The 20193-nt window shown below is 42.2% G+C and overlaps 1 protein-coding gene across 1 annotated transcript; it reads left to right on the top strand.

Moving 5' to 3' along the window:
- Positions 1 to 3220: 3220 nt before the first annotated feature.
- HYKK (hydroxylysine kinase) lies at positions 3221 to 19915 on the top strand. The gene is made up of 5 exons (XM_045542071.1): positions 3221 to 3324; positions 7642 to 7989; positions 9075 to 9214; positions 16448 to 16631; positions 19344 to 19915. Exons 2-5 carry the CDS (start codon positions 7644 to 7646, stop codon positions 19802 to 19804), a joined length of 1131 nt encoding a protein of 376 aa, XP_045398027.1. The 5' UTR covers positions 3221 to 3324; positions 7642 to 7643; the 3' UTR covers positions 19805 to 19915.
- Positions 19916 to 20193: the final 278 nt, after the last annotated feature.

The following is a 20193-nucleotide window of genomic DNA, read 5'->3' as shown; positions in this document are numbered from 1 at the left end:
AAGTCATCTGGAGCTGAAAGCCAGGACCACAGGTCTGTCTCTACCCTAAGGGAATGTTTTGTAAATATGGTCAACTCTCCACTTATCTAAAAAGGTAAATCCCACTCTTAATAGCAAAATAAGTAAGTGATTAAGGTCCATTTATTAACCTTTGGCATTCATAAACCATAATTGGCACATTATTAAAGCCTTCTAAGGATTCCAATTTAGTATTACAAGTTGGCGTTACAAAGGCTAATACCAACATAACCACTGCCCATAGTTTGAATATCCAGTGTTGGTGGAAACTTAGAGCATCATCAGTGTTGCATTTAGTTGGTTTAGTTTTCACCTGATGCCAGTTTTGCTTTTTAATTGTACATTAACTTCAACTTTATTGTTTTGATGTGAGTTATTTGGCTAATTTTTCCAAAATATTAAACTACAAAGCCTGTGTTCAGTATACTTGAAAAATTTATGTATTGCAAAAGCAGATGCACATGTAATCCCCACAAAATGTGCTTGTATGATGACACTTGTCACTTAATTTTTAAATTTTTGCATAGTGTTAGCATTGAATTTTAAACAACCTGGAATAGGTTATTTAAGGAAGTATCATAAAACTACTGGACTATTATGTTTTGGGGGGGGTTTTGTTTGTTTTGAAAGAGTCTTGCTCTGTCGCCCAGGCTAGAGTGCAGTGGCATCATCATCTCACTACAACCTCAAACCTCTGGACTCAAGCAATTCTCCTGCCTCAGCCTTTCAAGTAGCCGGGACTGTAGGTAGGTGCACACCACTATGCTGGGCTAATTTTCCTATTTTTTGTAGAGACAGGATCTGGCTCTTGTTCAGGTTGATCTCAAACTCCTGCCTCAAGCAATTCTCACACCTTGACCAAGCTATTATGTTTTATAGGACATTGTTTTATAATATAAAATTGTGTGTATAATCTCACTGCAAATTGTTAATTTTGTTTCACTCGTTTTTGATCACAGCTCTCCTTGAGAACCACTACTTAAAGTGCTTCAGTGGTCAGGTGGAGAAGAAAGACTACAAAAATGACATTTATTTATTTATTTTTCCCTAGAGATGAGGTCTCACTATGTTGCCCAGGCTGGTCTTGAACTCCTAGGTACGATCCTCCTGCCTCAACCTGAGTAGCTGGGACTACAGATACCTGCCACCATGCGCAGCTTAACATGACATTTCTTAGCTTGGTGCAATTTTTTTTATCATGACATCCAATGTTGGCATTATTGAAGAAAAACATGATTTGGCAGCATGTATTAAGAGCCTTAAGAGTGTTCATTCTTACACCCAGTAATATGACTGAGATTATCTTAAAAACAACTTAAAATGCACAAAAGATTTACGTGTGAGGATATTCTTTTTTTTTTTTTTTTTTTTTTTTTGTTTGAGACAGAGTCTCTCTCGCTCTTGCCCAGGCTGGTCTCGAACTCCTGACCTCGAGCTATCCACCTGCCTCGGCCTCCCAGAGTGCTAGGATTACAGGCGTGAGCCACCGCGCCCGGCCGAGGATATTCTTTAAAACAAGGAAATTCTCACTTAAAGTGAAAAAGGCAATTTACAAAGTACAATATTTCTAAAGGAGGCGCAGGGAGTGGAAATGGACACATGCCAAAGAAGGCAGTTGTGTAACCAGTAGCCTTTGTCTCTTCAATTCTCACAATTTCCACTATCTTCATTCCCTCATCCTAAGAGGAGTCGAAAAAGACCAATAAAGCTGGAACAGTGAGAAGTGGAGAGAATTCAGGAGCTACCTGAGGGAACAGCATGTAGAGAGGTCTAAGGGGGCCAATGGGATCCCAATTCTTGTTACAGAAAATTCAACTCAAAATTACTTTTTGACAACCTAAAGGTTTACAGCCCCCTGGGGCTATAAAAAGACAGCCCTGCTCCTTGGAGATTAGAAGTGAAGCATGTAAGATCCATATCCAAATAGAGGCCTCCCTCAATAGGTGGTGGATAGAGGTTTGAGAATCATGCAAGACAATCAGGATGACTATAGATAACCAGAATGTGCTATATTCTGACGGAAAAGAAAGGGTAGCACGAGCATTGGCAGAAACAAAATAGAGACCAAGTTACAGGCTTTATTGGACCGGTGTCCAGAATGCTACTCTCCTCCAGTAGAGAGTGCTCTGACTTATCAGAGAAGTCCTGCTTGGCTGGAGAAGGGCATCAAGCTACTTAACAGAGCTTTGCGCCCTTGACAATTAACATCATTCAATTAAACTGGCTGTCATCTCGTGAATCCCATGCAGCATTCTGAAAATCATGTGATTTTCCTGCAAAAAGAGAATCCACTGATTGCACTACCTAAATAAGGATTCTGACCCAATTATCAGTTCCATTTCTCAGTGTAAATGAGTCATTCATCACACAAAACCTGAACTGTGGCGACGTCACCCTCCTGGGAAACCTTTGGGGCAGCCTTCACTCCCTCTCTGCCTTCTACTATATTGAATTAAACAGCTTGGGAAGAGTGGTGCTGCGGAGAGGCTAAGCTGGGAATTGGGTGACCAGGGGCTGGTTGAGCCTCTGTGCGCGCTCGGCTCCAGTTTCCTGTCAGTACAAGGAGCCTGTAGGCCTATGCGACAAGTAAGACCCTTTACGGGCTCGAACGCTCCGGGGTCCAGGGAAAACTAGGTCCTACCCGACGGTCAGAACCTCCTACAGGACCCTCGCAGTTCCTGGGGCTGGGATGGGCTCGAGTCTACCTCGGGCCGCGCTTTTGGAAGGCAGCCTCCGGCATACGCGCTTCCAGAAGGCGGAGGGACAGCGAGGAAAAAAAAACGAGGATGCGAGTCCTTCCCATACACTCAGAACGCCGAGAGCAGGAACCCACACGGCCTCCACGACTACGTGGACTGGGCGGAACTGCAAGGCCGAAACCCTGCTAAATGGCTACTCACACCCAGGGGGCGGGGCGGAACTCAGAGAGCCAATCAGAAACAAGAAGTCCCGTTAGTGAAAAGGTAGCCGGATTCTGACTGGGGCACTCACCGAGAGAAGGTGGAGGAGGGACTGCAGACAGCCAATCAGAAGCCCGACCTCTGAAATTTCTGTGCACACCCTCCTAGGCTGGGCCGGGAAAAGCCCCGGTCGGCCCTGCTGGGCCCCGCCTCCCAGTAGCCTGCGCTGACTGGGCGGCGGGCGGCCTGGAGGAGCCAATCAGAAGTCAGGGCTCTCGGGCTCGGAGGCGGGGCGGGCCGAGGCGCTGCGGCTGCGGCGAGACCTGGCGGCGCGAGCGCTGGGCCTCGGGCTGAGTACCAGGCTGCTGGAGAGCGGGACCCACCCAGGGACGTCGGCTCCTTGTTGGTGAGCCGAGGCGGGGAAGCAGGGGCGAGCCCCAGGCCCCCGGTGTGGGGAGGGACGCCCCCGACAGTAGGGAGGCTCTCTGTGAGTCCGGAGCCCGGAGTGCCTCAGACTCGCTGCATGAGTGACGGGCAAGTCACCTTCCCCACAAGGCTGGGCTGGGACCCCAGAATGACAGCGTGGCAGCCGAGGAGCCAGCGGGCCCAGCCCCCCACCCCGAGATCTGTGCGGGGACGCTGGCAGGGGGAAGGTGCGGCGCCTGGCACCTGGGGCCGGGGATCCGGTGGGCTCAATTTCTAAGGCTCCACGAGACCTCACTGATATAATAACGTGTGAACCTGACTTGTGCGCCCTTCTTCTCCCTTATTTTCCTGACTCTTGGGTCAGCAACCCCTCTGCAGCCGGCTGTCCCACCCCTCTTTCTCCTTCACCCAGCAGGAAGACCCTTAGAGCACCTAATGATGCATTGTTGTCTTTGAAAAACTACGGATTCTACATTCCCCACCGCCTTGCTGTTTCGTGGATTCCCTTGAGGGTGAACAGCTTAGTGAGCCTGTGGAGTGAAGGCAACACTTGGTTCATTATTTAATACCAAAAAAGGGACCGAGCCAGATGCTGGTAATGCAGAGATTTACTGGGTACAATTCCTTGGAAGGATGCAGGAGAAGAAAGGTAGATCTGGAAGACATGCTAAAGTAGAATGTACTGGACTTTGTAACACTTTGGGAATGGAGAACAGGAAAGAATCGGGAATGACTCTATTTCTTGTCTGGTATACCGTGCACAAAGTGCATAGTTTAAGGTCCAACACCCCCCACCCCCCCGTTGTAGGACAAAGGTTGTGAGATTCTGCAACAAACCTTGCTGTTGGAAAACACTTGCTTCCTGAGGGCTTTTTTTTCTTTTGTAAGTAAAATACTGTCAGTAGGATGTATAGATCAACAACCTATAAGATTTGAATTCCCCTCCTCCCTCCCTCCACACACAGGAGACGTTTGGTTAAGACAGACGCCTTTAATAAACACATTTCTTTCTCTGTATTTAATTTCCTTACAGAAGCTGACTTGATCTGTGCCATTAGTTCTATGATTTGGAGTCCTTTTACAAAAAAAAACAACAGGCAAATTTAAGCTCAAAAATAAAGAACTTTTGAAGCATAGAATATTAGAGCTAGAAGGAACTTTAGGGATGATCTAGTGCAATTCTCTTTTAGAGGAGACATAACTAGTCCAAAGTTCCAGAGGTTAAGTAGCAGAGCTAGGAATAAAATATATCTTATTTCTGTCAGCACAGCAACTTTTATTATATCTAGCTGTCTTTTGATGGTCAGAGCTACCAACATTGCTTTGCACTGCTGTCGAAAACAGGGCTCTCCAAACAGAGGCTTAACAAGCCCCATTCAAGGATGCTATGGGAACATCTGGACTTGAAAGGAGATTGACCTTCACCGATTGCCTCTATGGTTCCTTCCAATTTTAAGAACTTATCATTCCTATGCAATTCAGAATTATTCTGACATCCTTAACACTTTGGGAGTTGGAAAATTACTCCAGAATTTCATCTTGGAGTTAATGCTTCAGTTCATATTACACCAGTTTATGTATCTCCAGAAGGAATGTTAAAATTCCATGTGAAGTCTTAAGCCCAAATACAGTGTGACAGGATATACTGATTCCCAGAAGTTTCAGGTGTAAAGATTGTTTGGAAACTCCATTGAGGCTTTGTCACAATATCTTTAGTGAACAAAATCTGAACAGCATAACTTGCTTCTGAAAACAAAGGCTCTGGTTAGAAAGTAAACCTGAGAAGCTCTTGTCAAGAATACAATAGCTATAACAGGTGGTGGAAACCAACCAGTGGCACCAGGGGCTATGCAAGTTTAGAGGCTGGAGAAATCACTTTGGGTAGGATGATCAGGGAAGGCCATACAGGATGGCATGGGGGCGGTGAGCATTTGAGGTTTACACACTTATTATCACTGGAGTCATCAGGCTATAGTCCCGGGGCTGCGGCAGGGAGGGGGTCATATAGGAAAGCCCTGGTACACCTCCCTGAATTTCATTCCCTTCCTCACACTGGAGTAAGTTGCACCTTTGCTGTGATAGAGCCAAAGATATTTAGACATTGACAGGAATTTGGCCTGATTTTGGGAGCTCCAAGAAAGTCTTAAGATCCATCCTTCCTTGTCTTAAACAATCTCTCAGAAGGGCTCTTTTTTCTTTTTTTAAGGTAAACTTTATATTCAGCAGGAGTCACAGATCTTAGTTTACTTAGGATTTAAGTGCAGTTTTGACAAATGTATATGACTTTGTAACCAAAGCCTAATCAAAATATAGAACATTTTCCTCTTAGAAAGTTCTCTTGTGCCCCTTCCCTGTCAGAAGAAACAGTTCTTTTGAGTTCTATCATCAAAAGGCAACCGTTTGTGAGATTTTTATATAACACTGCATCCCCTGAACAGCAATCAAAATCATACCTTAAAGCCAGGCATGGTGGCTCATGCCTGTAATCCTAGCATTCTGGGAGGCCGAGAGACAGGAGGATCACTTGAGGTCAGGAGTTTGAGACCAGCCTGAGCCAGAGCGAGACCCTGTCTGTACAAAAAATAGAAAAATTAGCTGGGCGTGGTGGTGCGTGCCTATAGTCCCAGCTACTTGGGAGGCTGAGGCAGGAGGATCACGTGAGCCCAGGAGTTTGAGGTTGCTGTGAGCTAGGCTGACACCGCGGCACTTTAGCCCAGGCAACAGAGCAAGACTATGTCTCAAAAAAAAAAAAAAAGTCATACTTTAAAATGCAACTCCCCCCCCCAGATGTTACCAATTATTTACAACTTAGTATGAAGGACTGATAAAACTATTTTGAGAAAAAAGGGAGGTGAGATTGTAAGGACCTTAAACATTTGGTTCCTGAAGGATGTTCAGAAGAAGCCCCACATTGTCTCTGATTTATACCTGGATACTCAGGAAATATGCCAGGTATGTGTAGCAGGGGGTGGAATTACCAAGTGAAAGAAAACAGTGCCCTCCACTCAGTCTGTCCAAATAAAAAATCTCAACTTAGATCCATCTTCTCAAGAATATCTTTCCTTGGGCTGTAGTCATTTCCCTCCCCTCTCTATGTCATAGTTTTGGCACATATTAATTTCAATGGTCACAAACTCAAATGGAACTTTATTTTTTGTAACTGATCTTTATTTCAAGTCCTTATTCCTCTTAGCAGTGGAAAACATTCTTTACAAATTAAGGTAAACTCGGTCACTTCAGTGTTATTTCAGTCATTTCAGGTTTATACTTAAGGCTTTCTTTGGCAGTAAGTCAGTTTATTACTTACTGCCTTACAACTTGTTGTTTTGACCCATTTTTAAATTTTTTGTTGTTTAGGATATCTGTGACTATGAGTTAACTTTTCAAATATTACAGAGCCCTCAAACCTCATCTCCCACAGTGCCTCACACAATACTTTGCACATCAGTCCACATTTTTATATTAGAAATATATGTGATAAGCTAGATGGTGATCCTTATAATTTTACAAAACTGTGACTAGAGGATCACTGTATTTGAATTTATCTTTTACCCAAGACTGATGATCAAAAGAACATAGTCATGGATTGGGAGTCTGGAGACTTAGCACTATAATTTAGTATGTGACTGTGGGCAAGTCACTTATCCTCTCAGGACCTAAATTTCCCCTGTAAAGTTGATGGGGAAGAGGAGGGATTGGAGAAGATGACAGCAAGGTGCTTTCCTGCTCTGTGTTCTGTCTCTGGGAACATATCTTCAGTTTGGGAAGTAAGTTCAAAAATAATTTATGGTGGCTGGGTACAGTGGCTCACACCTATAATCCCAGCACTTTTGGAGGCCAAGCCACAAGGATTGCTTGAGGCCAGGAGTTTAGGACCAGCCTGGGCAATATGGCAAGACCCTGTCTCTACAAAAAATAAGAAAAAGCAGCCAGGCATGGTAGTGTGCACCTAAGGCTGAGGCAGGAGGATCACTTGAGCCCAGAAATTTGAGGCTGTAGCGAGCCAGCAGTACAGTGGTGCAGTCTACACCACTGTACTCCAACCTGGGCAACAGAGTGAGACTGTCTCTAAAAAAAAAAAAAAAAAAAGGTTATGGTACATGGATTTTTATTCACCTGCCAATACAGCTACTTCTTGGTCTTACTTACTTATTTTTTAACATTATAAGTAAAAATTAATCATCAAAAGAAACACAGAATCAGTATAGAGAAACATTGGTCTATCTTGAGAAAAAATTATTTAAATAAATATATTCATTATATGTCCCCTTTCTGGTTTGTTTTTTTATTCCCCTAGACATGTCAAGTGGAGATAATCAACAATCAGAGACTCTTGCCAAACCCACTTTCAGTGAGGTACAAGCCTCTGCATTAGTGGAATCAGTATTTGGGTTACAAGTTTCCAATATCCGGCCACTTCCTAGCTATGATGACCAAAACTTTCATGTATACATTTCAAGAACCAAAGACAGTACAGATGGCCCAACTGAATATGTCCTCAAAATCAGCAACACTGAGGCTAGCAAAAACCCAGACCTGATTGAAGTGCAGAGCCACATCATCATGTTTCTGAAAGCAGCTGGGTTTCCAACAGCCTCGGTGTGTCCGACTAAAGGAGACAGCACAACTTCTCTCGTGTCTGTAGGTAAGAAAAGACCCATTTGCCAATCAGTCACCTATCCATGTGCATCACTGCCTTTGGGTTGCAAGTAGAGATATCAGTAACAGGTTTATATTCCAAATGTAGACCTGGCTAGTTTTTCAGTGCTTGGGAGAAGCCACAGCATCACTTAAGTGGAGATTGGGCTTCTGATTCAGACAGAAGTGGTTAGAGCCGAATCTGGTGTAAGTTGCTGCTTAGAAAGGCCCTGATGGATAGTAACGAAGGAGACTTGTGGAAATCAAGGGAATGTTTTTTGTTTTTTCTAAAACCAGAAAAATAATTAAATATTTTTATTCATCACACCAGCTGTATATTCTGGTGCCCTGATATATGACTAGAAATCAGGAAATTTAGATCCCAGCTCTGTCATTACTCTATATGTAACCTTGGACACACCACTTATTAATAAATTCCTAAGGCTACAAATTCTCATCTGGGAGATGGCGCCTTTCACCTCTAAATGCTAATATGCTGAGATGTACCTAATTCAGTTCTCTAAGCGGCAGCCTAAAATCAGTTTCTTGGAATTTGTTTTAAAGGTTTGAAATGTTAACTGCGTTTTTCTCTCTTAATTGTTCGTCCATTCTTTCCTACTTTGCATTGCTTCAAACACCCGAGGCCCATTGTAGTCTCTGAGGCGTGGTTATTGTCCTGTGTTGCAAGCACAGGCTACACCCCAGTTTGCCCCTGAAGGAGCCTGTGTTTCTGGAAGTCATATCTTTATATCTCACTGTCCTCAGTTGAAACTTACGAAAGAGTGTGCGTTTCTGGATTCATTTACCGGAGTAGGTAATTTCCATTGATAGCTAAGGCCAGCAGAGGTGGGGCTATAATTTCGGTACGTAAATGGCCAATTCCAATGTTCGTAAGCTTGTCTATTCTCCCTGCTTGCTTCATCCACTCAGCCCTGCCTCATAGAATCCTGCCAAATTGTTTTAGGTTAGCACATTTTTTCTCTTGTTCTGTAATTTCTGTTCTTTTCAATAATAATGACATCATAGGCAGAATAGCTTCTCATTACTTTTTTTCCAGAATAGTTGACAGGATATATCATTCTATCCATCTAGATAGTGGCTCTGAGATCAAAAGCTACTTGGTGAGGCTGCTGACTTACCTCCCAGGAAGACCCATAGCTGAGGTTCCCATCAGCCCCCAGCTATTATATGAAATTGGAAGGCTAGCTGCCAAATTGGATAAGACGCTGGAGGTAAGATTTGGGGTTTCATTTTGTTTATAAGGGATTTTTGTGTGTTATTCTCTTTTTTAAATAAACTCAGGATCAGATTCTCTTTTTCTGTCTGGTGCTTCTTAAGATATGCTGTGAAGGGAATGGGGTCCTAGGTGCATACATTTTATGACAGTGAGGCTACCTTCTGCCGAGGTCTGTACTTTACTGGCATAGTGGCAAAATTTCCTGTTCTTAGAAATTTATGATATTTTTTATGCTGCTCACTGAAAACAGTCTCTATTCACAAACTGAAACCTGAAGTTTTCATCCAGATAAGGTATAATCAGCTGGAGCTCTGTATGAAGCAATAGCTAAGTTGCAAATGGGTTAAAATGACTTGTGTTAAAGTATGTTTTTGTCCTATAGAAATAAATCATGGTATTTTTCAGACCCACCCATAAAACATCTTCATTTATTCAACAAACATTGACTAAGTACCTTTTATGTGCCAAGCACTGGTTGAATAATAAGACATAGACCCTATCCTAGAATGTGTTCCAGGGGGACAGATAAATGCTTTAAAAAGTAATTACAGGGCTGGGCACTATGGCCCATGCCTATAATCCCAGCGCTTTAGGAGGCCAACTCAAGAGGATTGCTTGAGCCCAGGAGTTCAAGACCAGCCTGGGCAACAGAGCGAGACCCCATTTCTATAAAAAAAATTAAAAACTTAGCTAGGCATGGTGGCGCGAACCTACAGTTCCAGCTACTCGGGTCGCAAAGGCAGGAGGAGCTCTGGAGCCCAAGTGTTTGAGGTCACAGTGAGCTATGATGGTACCACTGTACTCCAGCCTGGGCCGTAGAGAGAGAGCCTGTCTAAAATTAAAAAAAAAAAATTACAGTTTGTATGAGTAAAACACTTCAATCACTCACTAAATCCTGTCAGTTCTACCTCTCAGATGTCTCTAGATTCCATCTCCTTCTCTCCATTCCTGCCTCAACTATCCTAGCTTCACTGAAGTACCACTGTAGACTTCCTGCATCTAGTTGTCTTTCCCCCAATTTATTTTTCATACCAGTCAAGAGTGACTTTTTTTTTGATAGTATATCATGTTTTTTTATTTGATTTAAGAAAAGCACAATATCCTTGCTCTTTAAAAATCTAAAGCCATTTGAAAATGACCATTTTTAAAAATTTTTTTTTTATTTCAGCATATTACTTGGGTACAAATGTTTAGGTTATGTATATTGCCTTTGCCCCACCCGAAGAGTGACTTTTTAAAATTACACATCTGACCATGTCATTTCCATTGTTAAAACCTTTCAGTGGCTTCTCACTGCTTTCCAGATAAAGCCCTTTGTTTGTTTTCCATCTCTCAGGGATCACCATCTTTCATTGCCTGATGTCTAACAACTTGAAAACCAGTGTTAACTTTTTCACGCAGGAGGAAAAACCCACTCCCTGTTACTCCCTCTTGGCCAGAAATTGAAGTCCATGTTGCAGTCAAAATAGTATTCATTTATCCTTTCATCCTCAAATAGAAACAATGTAACCTTCTTTTCTGATTAAAAACCCTTCCATGATCCATTATTTGAATAAAACTGGATATAAATACAAAGAAAAATTAAAAGTTACTAGTAATCCCATCATCCAGAGATGACACTCACTAAACCATTTATTTCATGAGTCCAGGACCACACTAGCCCATAGCCCCTGGGGCATACTTGGTGCTCAGTAAGTGTTTACAAACTGACAGATCTTTTTCAGTGCTTATAATCACCCTTTCACATTGCACTGTATTCATTTACTAAACATTTATTGAGCCGTGCAAGGGTTTGCATAGTAACATATTAAGCATTTCAGTTAAAACAGTTTTCAGTCAAGTTTAAGCACATCCATTTGTGGATATTTGTTAAAATGCTCATTTGTGAATATTAGCATAATTTGGATTTAAATAGTTCTAATGTATTTTTAGGAAGCTTTCTTCACATATTTATTATAGAAAAACCTTTGACTTGTTTGTAGTGCTCAGTAAAGTCTCTCTACCTTCCTCAGAATTAAACCTACTAAATGAGCTATTTAAATGACTGTCTATTACATAACAGAGTTCTTGTTTATCATTAACCTTTCCTTCTACTCTATTTGTGGGCTTCATTTGTACAACTATTGCCACTGAACTTTCAGCTTTTCTTGCTATATTCTGAAAAGACAAATGCAGTTTTCAGAGGGAGACAGCACCACATCATTGCTGACAGTGCGTTCTGCTGTGCAGTTAGCCACTTGCTGTGCTGTGCTGTGCAACTTACTTTAATTTGTCTTACAGGAAACAGGGGAGCTCTGGAGGGAACTAAGAAAAACATTCTTCACTTGGTATTGCAAAGCACTTTATCATGAGTATTCCCATGGCTCATCCCCTCACCTAACCTCACCCCATGCCTTTGCAGGGGGTAAGTTCTTAGTTTTTCTGTAAGTACTAGGTGGGGTGGGGAACCTGCAGCCTCAAGGCCACATGTGGCTCTCCAGATTTGAAACAGGACTAATCCTGTTCCAAATGGCCCTCAGCCAAATCCAAACTTCACAGAACAAATCCCTTTAATAAAAGGGATTTTGGATTCAGTCAAAAGGCCACGCTCAAGGATGCAGAAGGTCACACATGGCCCCAAGGCCACAGGTTCTCTACCCCTTCTGTAGGCGTGGCAGAGGTTATGAATGCTCTGCTGGGGACATGGTTGGGCCATTGAAGCTTCTAGCAGCTGGGCAGGCCTACGAGATCCAGGATAGACAGGAGATTGCAGGGGCCAGAACTGAGGCGTTCACAAGTGAAGGAACCAACTAGTCCATACTGGAATTTGGTTGCTGCTTGGTCCACAGATGGGCTGGAAGTCAAACTCAGAAGATTCATTTAATTTCGAGGAAGAAGAAAATATAGAGGAGGCTTATGAATATGATTGTTTTCAGAGCTTTGTACTAGAGGAAACAAGGTGCATGGGAAATGGAAGCTGGGGTGGGAGGTAGACAGTAGGAAGCTAGCAAGAGGGGGGCTGAGGCTGAGATAGACTAATAAAGAGCACTGACTAAACTACCAGAATTCAGGTTGCACCAAGGAGCCAAAAGGATAGAAAGGCCTGAAAAGTCAGGCAAATCAGGTGCAACATTGATATTTAACAAACATTTACTGAGTGTCTATATATATGAGGGCTTCTTTTCCCCCAATCTGGATACCTTTAATTCATTTTTTTTTTTACTTCAGCATATTACAGGGTTACAAATGTTTAGGTTACATATATTGCCTTTGCCCCACCCAAGTCAGGGCTACAATCATGTCCATCTCCCAGATGGTGCACACCACACCCATTAGGTGTGAATGTACCCATCCCTTCCTCCCCCTCCCACCTGCCCCACACACGATGAATGTTACTACTATGTGCATACATAAGTGTTGATCAATTAGTACCAATTTGATGGTGAGTACATGTGATGCTTGTTTTTCCATTCTTGTGATACTTCACTTAGTAGAATCGGCTCTATGTGAGGTCTTTATTTCATGTCTACTTTCCACAAATGACTGTAAGGTTGGTATTAATATGTTAATTTTACTGTTAAGGAAAGTAAGATCTGAGATGTTAAGTGGCCTGCTTATAAGTGGTAGAGCCAGATGAAACCCAGATCTGTCTGAGTCAACTCCAGTGTTCTTTCCATTACTCCATACTAGAGCGAACTGTTCTCCTGTCGGTACCTGGGCTAATAGAGCCATCATTTCAGAAGCTGACTCAGAGCCTTCCCTGAATAGACTGTTGCTCCACTGGAAACTCAACAAGAATGTTAGATTTTACTTTCTTTAAAAATAAAAGTAAAATCCTCGTACAGTGGCTCACACCTGTAATCCCAGCACTTTGGGAGGCTAACACAGAGGATTGCTTGAGCCCAGGAGTTCAAGACCAGCCTGGGCAACATAGCGAGATCTCATTTCTTAAAAATTTTTTGTTTTAAAAATTGGCCAGGTGAAGTGGCTTACATCTGTAGTCCTAGCTTCTTGGGAGGCTGAGGCAGGAGGATCACTTGAGCCCAGGAGTTCGAGGCTGCAGTGAGCTATGATCATGCCACTGCACTCCAGTCTGGGTGACAGAGTAAGAGCCTGTCTCTAAAAAATAGGCCAGGCGCAGTGGCTTACACCTGTAATTGCAGTACTCTGGGAGGCCAAGGTGGGAGGATTGCTTGAGGTCAGGAGTTCAAGATCAGCCTGAGCAGGAACAAGACCCCGTCTCTACCAAAAATAGAAAAAGTTACTGGGCATTGTGGCGCACGCCTGTAGTCCCAGCTACTCTGGAGGCTGAGGCAGGAGGATTGCTTGAACTCTGGAGTTTGAGGTTGCTGTGAGCTATGATGATGCCACTGTACTCAAGCCTGGGTGACACAGTGAGAGCCTGTCTCAAAAAATAAAAAATAAACATAAAGTAATATATATTCATGGTAAAAATTTCAAACAATATTGAAAGGTGTAAAATGAAAATTTTTTCCTCTCTACCATCATCTCCATTCCTAGTCACAATCCCACTCTCCGAAGGTAACAGCTCCTAATAGTGTTTTCAATGCTTACCATGCAGAGCATTTTTTGTGATCCTCAGGGGCATTTAATATACAAGATGGTAAGGAAATTCAAAAGCTTGTCACATGAGGAATCATCGAAGGAACTAGAAAGGTTTATTCTGCAGAAGAGAAGACTCCAAGGGAACAGGAATGCTGTCTTAAAAAATCTGGAGGACTAATCCTGTTCCAAATGGCCCCAGAGCTCACAGTTGGAACCAGTGGCATGGACATTATTGCAGAGGCAAATTTTGACTCAGCAAAAGGAAGAACACAGAGCTATCTCAGTAAGGATGAAAAGTACCTCCCATAGGAAGTATTCAAACAGAGGCTACATGACCACGTAGCAAGGATATGCTAGTGATATCACAAGCATCAGGGAAAGGTTTTCAAACTTCAGGTCATGACAGTAGGTGTTGAAGCCAATTTACAGGATCATTTATAGCACCTTTTTTTTTTTTTTTTTTTTTTTTAGACAGAGTCTCACTTTGTTGCCCAGGCTAGAGTGCCATGGCGTCAGCCTAGCTCACAGCAACCTCAAACTCCTGGGCTCAAGCAATCCTCCTGCCTCAGCCTCCCGAGTAGCTGGGACTACAGGCATGCACCACCATGCCGGGCTAATTTTTTCTATGTATTTTTAGTTGTCCAGATAATTTCTTTTTATTTTTTTGGTAGAGACAGTGTCTCGCTCTTGCTCAGGTTGGTCTCAAACTCCTGAGTTCAAACAATCCACCTGCCTTGGCCTCCCAGAGTGCTAGGATTACAGGCATGAGCCACCGCACCCAGCCTAGAGCAACTTTTTAAAAAAAGAAATAGAATACAATATAAAACACCAGAATACGTCACATGCAACAGTCTAAGTACTGTTTACTGAGACCTTTTTCTTTATTTTATTTTTATTTTATTTTTTATTTTTTTTGAGACAGAGTCTTACTCTGTTGCCCAGGCTAGAGTGCAGTGATGTCATCGTAGCCCACTACAACCCTAAACTTCTGGGCTCAAGCGATTCTCCCTCTTCAGCCTCCCAAGTAGCTGGGACTATAGGTGCATGCCATGACGCCTGGCTAATTTTTCTATTTTCTATAGAGACAGGGTCTGGCTCCTGCTCAGACTGGTCTCAAACTCCTGGCCTCAAGTAATCTTCTGGCCTTGGCCTCCCAGAATGCTAGGATTACAGGGGTGTGCCACCATGCCCAGCCGAGATTTTTTTTTCTTTATATGTGTATGTGCCTATACACTGGGTTGTGATGTGTGTATGTATATATATAATATATATTTTATATGTGTGTATATATGTGTATGTGTATATATATGTGTATATATATATATATATTTTTTTTTTTTTTTAAAGAGATGGGGTCTCACTCTGTCACCCAGGCTGGAGTATAGTGGGGCGATCATAGCTCACTGCAGCCTAAAACTCCTGGGCTCAGGCAATCGTCCCACCTCAGCCTCCCAAGTAGCTGGGACTACAGATGCCTGTCACCATGACCAGCTAATTTTTTCATTTTTTGTAGAGTCAGGGTCTCGCTATGTTGCCCAGGCTGGTCTTAAACTACTAGCCTCAAGCAATCCTCCCATCTTGGCTTCCCAAAGTGCTGGGATTACAGGCGTGAGCCATGTGCTTAACCTGTTATATATATATATATATATATTTTTTTACTGCAAGTCATGGTCAAAAATATTTGAAAGATATTTCACTGGGTGACCACCAAGGCACCTTCTAGCACTCACTCTATGAAAGAGGTCTGAACTATAAGTCAGAAGACCCGTGTCCTCCCTCAGTTCCATAGTAACAAATCATTATCCCTCAAGTGGTCAAAGTCTAAAGGCCCTTCCAATTCCAGAACTTTTTATTCTAAGAACATCCATTTATTCAGCAAATGTGGCTTGAGTGGTGCCTTCGAGGTACCAGGCACTGTTCTCGGTGTGGGGTATGATAGTGAACAACACAGACAAAAAACAAAGCCCTTGCCCCTCAGGGAGCTAATATTCTAGTGAAGATAGACAGTAAAATAAGTTAGTGAATTATGGCAAATGTTAAACGAATGTAAGTGCTAAGTAGAAGAAATAAGCAGAGAAAAGGGATACAAAATACTAGAGAAAGGGACAAAATTCTAGATGGAGTGGGCAGGAAGCTCTCACAGAAAAGGTGTTTTTTGAGTAAAGACCTGGTGGAAATGAGGGCACTGACCATGTGGATACCTGGGGAAGAGCATCCTGGGAGGAGGAAACAGCAGATGCAAAAGGCTGTGAGGTAGGAACACACCTGGCATGTTCCTTGAACAGCCGGGAGGCCAGTGCGGTTGGAGTAGAGGGAACAAAGGTAGTAGAAGATGAACTCAGAGAGGCAACGAGGGGCAGGTCAGATCACCTGGGTGAGAACAGAGTTCTTTAGAGCTGCCTCTAATTCCTCTGTAAGCCGTGGATATCTTCATATAATTATGAGGATCTAGTGAGATGGAAATGTGCTCCCCAGACTATGAGGTCCTGTACAAATATGAAGGTCTTACTACTTTTTGTGGATTAATGTAAATGAGCAAGTCAATGACCATGAGAGAAGGCCAGCTGTCTCCTTCAGGCACTCCCAGGCCACTTGGGAGCGGGTAGTCTTCTGGCATGCAGCAGGTCTCTCAGCAGTGGTTGCTCCAACTGTCAAGAAGCTGAGTTTCTTCCTTTTGATTTAGAAATTCCATCACCCAAAGTTAAATATTCTTCATCGGGAGAACTTCATCTGGAATCTGAAAAATGTCCCTCTTCTGGAGAAATATCTGTATGCCCTGGGCGAGAACCGAAGTCAGAAGATGGTTGAGCAGGTCATTCAGCTGTTCAAGGAGGAAGTAATGACCAAATTAAGTCATTTCCGAGAATGTGAGTATTCCCCCAATCAAATAAGTATTTTTCTCAATATTTAAATTGTCAAATTTCATGCTCTCAGAAAAGTATAGAGGTACAATTTAGCTTTATTAAATCTTAAAACTTTACCATATTTGTTCCTGTTATTTTATAAATAATAGTATTTTAGTTTTCTTAAAATTGCTACATTTGTTCACGCCTGTAATCCTAGCACTCTGGGAGGCCGAGGCTGGAAGACTGCTTGAGCTCAGGAGTTCAAGACCAGCCTGAGCAAGAGCGAGACCTCTTCTTTACTAAAAATAGAAAAAATTAGCCCGGTGTGGTGTTGCATGCCTGTAGTCCCAGCTACTCGGGAGGCTGAGGCAGGAGGATCACTTGAGCCCAGGAGTTTGAGGTTGCTGTGAGCTAGGCTGATGCCACGGCACTCTAGCCCAGGCGACAGAGTGAGAATCTGTCTCAAAAAAAAGAAAAAAAATTGCTACGTTTGAAGGCCCCCCCCCAAGCTTTACATGAGTCCACATATCTCCTCCTCCTTTTTTTTTTTTGGAGACAGAGTCTTGCTCTTTTGCCCTTGAATGTCCTCTGAGATTCTTAATCTTCATTGCCTACCATTTGAAGTACTTTATGTGAGAATATGGCTATCAACATCTTTAATATAAGTTGCACACCAGCAGTACTGAAACATAGTTTTTCATTTTCATTTAGTTCAAAAATATTTTGTAATTTACCTTAAGATTTCTTCTTTTCACCCATGGGTATTTAGAAGTATAAATCCTTTTCCCCAAAATAGAATGAACTTTTTAGTTATCTTTTTATTATTGATTTCTACTGTAATTACACCATGGTCAGAGAACGTACTCTATATCACAATTTTCTTCGATGAAGGAAACGTTCTATATCAGTGTTGTCCAATACAGTTGCCACTATGTGGCTAGTGAGTGCTTGAAATGTGTCTAGTGTAACTGAGGAATGGGATTTTCAATTTTATTTAATCTTAATGAATTCAAATGGCCACATATGGCTAGTGGCTACCATACTAGACAGAATAGCTTTATATGATTCCAGTCTTTTGAATTTACTTTATGATGCCCTATTTGATAAATGTTAATAAATGGTCCATGTGTGTTTAAAAAGAAAGTGTATTAAATTGTTGGGTAAGGAGTTACATATATGCCCATTAGGGCAAGTTTGTTAATCATGCTTAAATTTTCTATGCCTTTCTCTAATTTTTTTGTCTGTTTGTTGTAACAATTACTAAGTAAAGTATATTTTAAATCTCCCACTATGATTGTGGATTGTCTGTTTTTTGCTTATATTTCTATCAATTTTTGCTTTGAATATTTTGAGTCAATTGTATGATATATCCCAATTTCAGAATGTATAGTTTAAAATCTGTGATGTAATGTTCATTGCTCCTATATGCCACTCAATGAGCTACATTACTTAAGTATGATTTGTGTAAGCCTAATCATACAGAAAATATCTCTATTATATTTAGAAGTTAAAATTATGTACTTATTAGAACGTATGTGACCTTTACTGCTCATGGACATGCCCATCTTTAGTGCTTTACATCAGTGCTTCTCAAACTATCCATTGTAAAAGACAAGTTTAGGGTTTTTCCCCCGCCCACCCCCAACCCATCATAGCCTAGCACATGGTCCTACTGTACATGATTAATTCACAGCTCATGCCACATGTCACTAACCATGCAAGTTTGACAGAACTCAAACTGGTCTACTCTCTGTTCAATGCAACAAAGCCACTGATCACACTTTTGGATGTCAAATTGCTATAAAATCTTCTAAACACTCTCAATTTCTGTTCTTAACTCATGGAGACCTGTAACATTTGTAGACCAACACTGGCCACAGACCCCACTTTGAGTAGTGTGACTTAAAATATCACCACCTATTCTAGTAATCAAAAAACTGGGGAGGCCGGGCACGGTGGCTCACGCCTATAATCCTAGGACTCTGGGAGGCCGAGGCAGGAGGATCGTTTGAGCTCAGGAGTTCGAGACTAGCCTGAGCAAGAGCGAGACCCCATCTCTACTAAAAATAGAAAGAAATGATCTGGACAGCTAAAAATATATATAGAAAAAAAATTAGCTGGGCATGGTGGTGCATGCCTGTAGTCCCAGCTACTTGGGAGACTGAGGCAGAAGGATTGCTTAAGCCCAGGACTTTGAGCTTGCTGTGAGCTTGACGCCATGGCACTCTAGCCTGGGCAATAGAGAGAGACTCTGTCTCAAAAAAAAAAAAAAAAAAAAAAATTTAAAAAAAAATTGGGAAATTCAGAATTACCTTGTAATCAGAAAAATTTTTTGGAAAACCTAGGTGAAAATAAAGGCACATCTGGTCCATTCTAGAACCCCTTGCCTCTTATAATAATATGATTATGTTTATATTCTTTTGAAACATTTCTGGTTTTGAGCAGTACCCCTTTTCATGTTACTCTTCCAATAGCCAAAATCAGCTATGTGCAGGGACTGCAATCTCCATCTTCTGGCCTTGTATTGATGAGAAGCAAAAGCAAAAACAGAAACCCAAAATTAACTCCTTTTATCCTTTTCAGAGGAAATTATTTTATTTCAAGAAAAATATGGTTTGGCCCTTTATCTCCGACTGCTCATCAAATTATTTGAATGGCCTTGCCTAAGGCAGAGAATGGAAAGAGAATGATTGGGATATTCAATAATTTTTTACCTGATTTCTCTACTTTCAGGTATCAATCATGGAGATCTTAACGACCATAACATTTTAATAGAGTCCAGCAAGTCAGCCTGTGGAGATGCTGAATATCAAGTGTCTGGGATTTTAGACTTTGATGACATGAGCTATGGCTACTATGTATTTGAAGTGGCAATCGCCATCATGTACATGATGATTGAAAGCAAGACTCCTATACAAGTAGGAGGTCATGTCCTTGCAGGGTTTGAAAGTATAATCCCATTGACAGCTGTAGAGAGGGGAGCTTTGTTTCTACTTGTATGTAGTCGTTTTTGTCAGTCACTTGTCATAGCTGCATACTCTTGCCAGCTCCACCCAGAGAACAAAGACTATCTCATGATTACTGCAAAAACTGGGTGGAAGCACTTACAGCAAATGTTTGACATGGGCCAGAAAGCCGTAGAGGAAATCTGGTTTGAAACTGCCAAGTCCTATGAATCTGGGATCTCCATGTGACTAGATCAAAGTTCACATTAACTTGAGTAATTAAAAACCCAAAAGGGGCTGGGCGCAGTAGCTCACGCCTGTAATCCTAGCCCTCTGGGAGGCCGAGACGGGTGGATCGCTCAAGGTCAGGAGTTCGAGACCAGTCTGAGCGAGACCCGGTCTCTACTAAAAGTAGAAATAAAAATTATCTGGACAACTAAAAATATATATAGAAAAAATTAGCAGGGCATGGTGGCGCATGCCTGTAGTCCCAGCTACTTGGGAGGCTGAGGCAGTAGGATCGCTTAAGCCCAGGAGTTTGAGGTTGCTGTGAGCTAGGCTGACACCACGGCACTCACTCTAGCCCGGGCAACAAAGCGAGACTCTGTCTCAAAAAAAAAACAAAAAACCCAAAAGGA

The sequence above is a fragment of the Lemur catta genome, chromosome 1, assembly GCF_020740605.2.
Source record: "Lemur catta isolate mLemCat1 chromosome 1, mLemCat1.pri, whole genome shotgun sequence".
Lineage (NCBI taxonomy): Eukaryota > Metazoa > Chordata > Mammalia > Primates > Lemuridae > Lemur > Lemur catta.
This window is presented reverse-complemented; position numbering and strand designations above follow the sequence as displayed.

What these genes read in the sequence shown, in the direction of transcription:
- HYKK (XM_045542071.1), top strand. Translation starts at nt 7,644, where the DNA reads ATGTCAAGTGGAGATAATCAACAATCAGAGACTCTTGCCAAACCCACT. An exon ending in AATTGGATAAGACGCTGGAG is followed by an intron (nt 9,215 to 16,447) that starts GTAAGATTTGGG and finishes CTTTTGATTTAG; the next exon opens with AAATTCCATCACCCAAAGTT. An exon ending in ATTAAGTCATTTCCGAGAAT is followed by an intron (nt 16,632 to 19,343) that starts GTGAGTATTCCC and finishes CTCTACTTTCAG; the next exon opens with GTATCAATCATGGAGATCTT.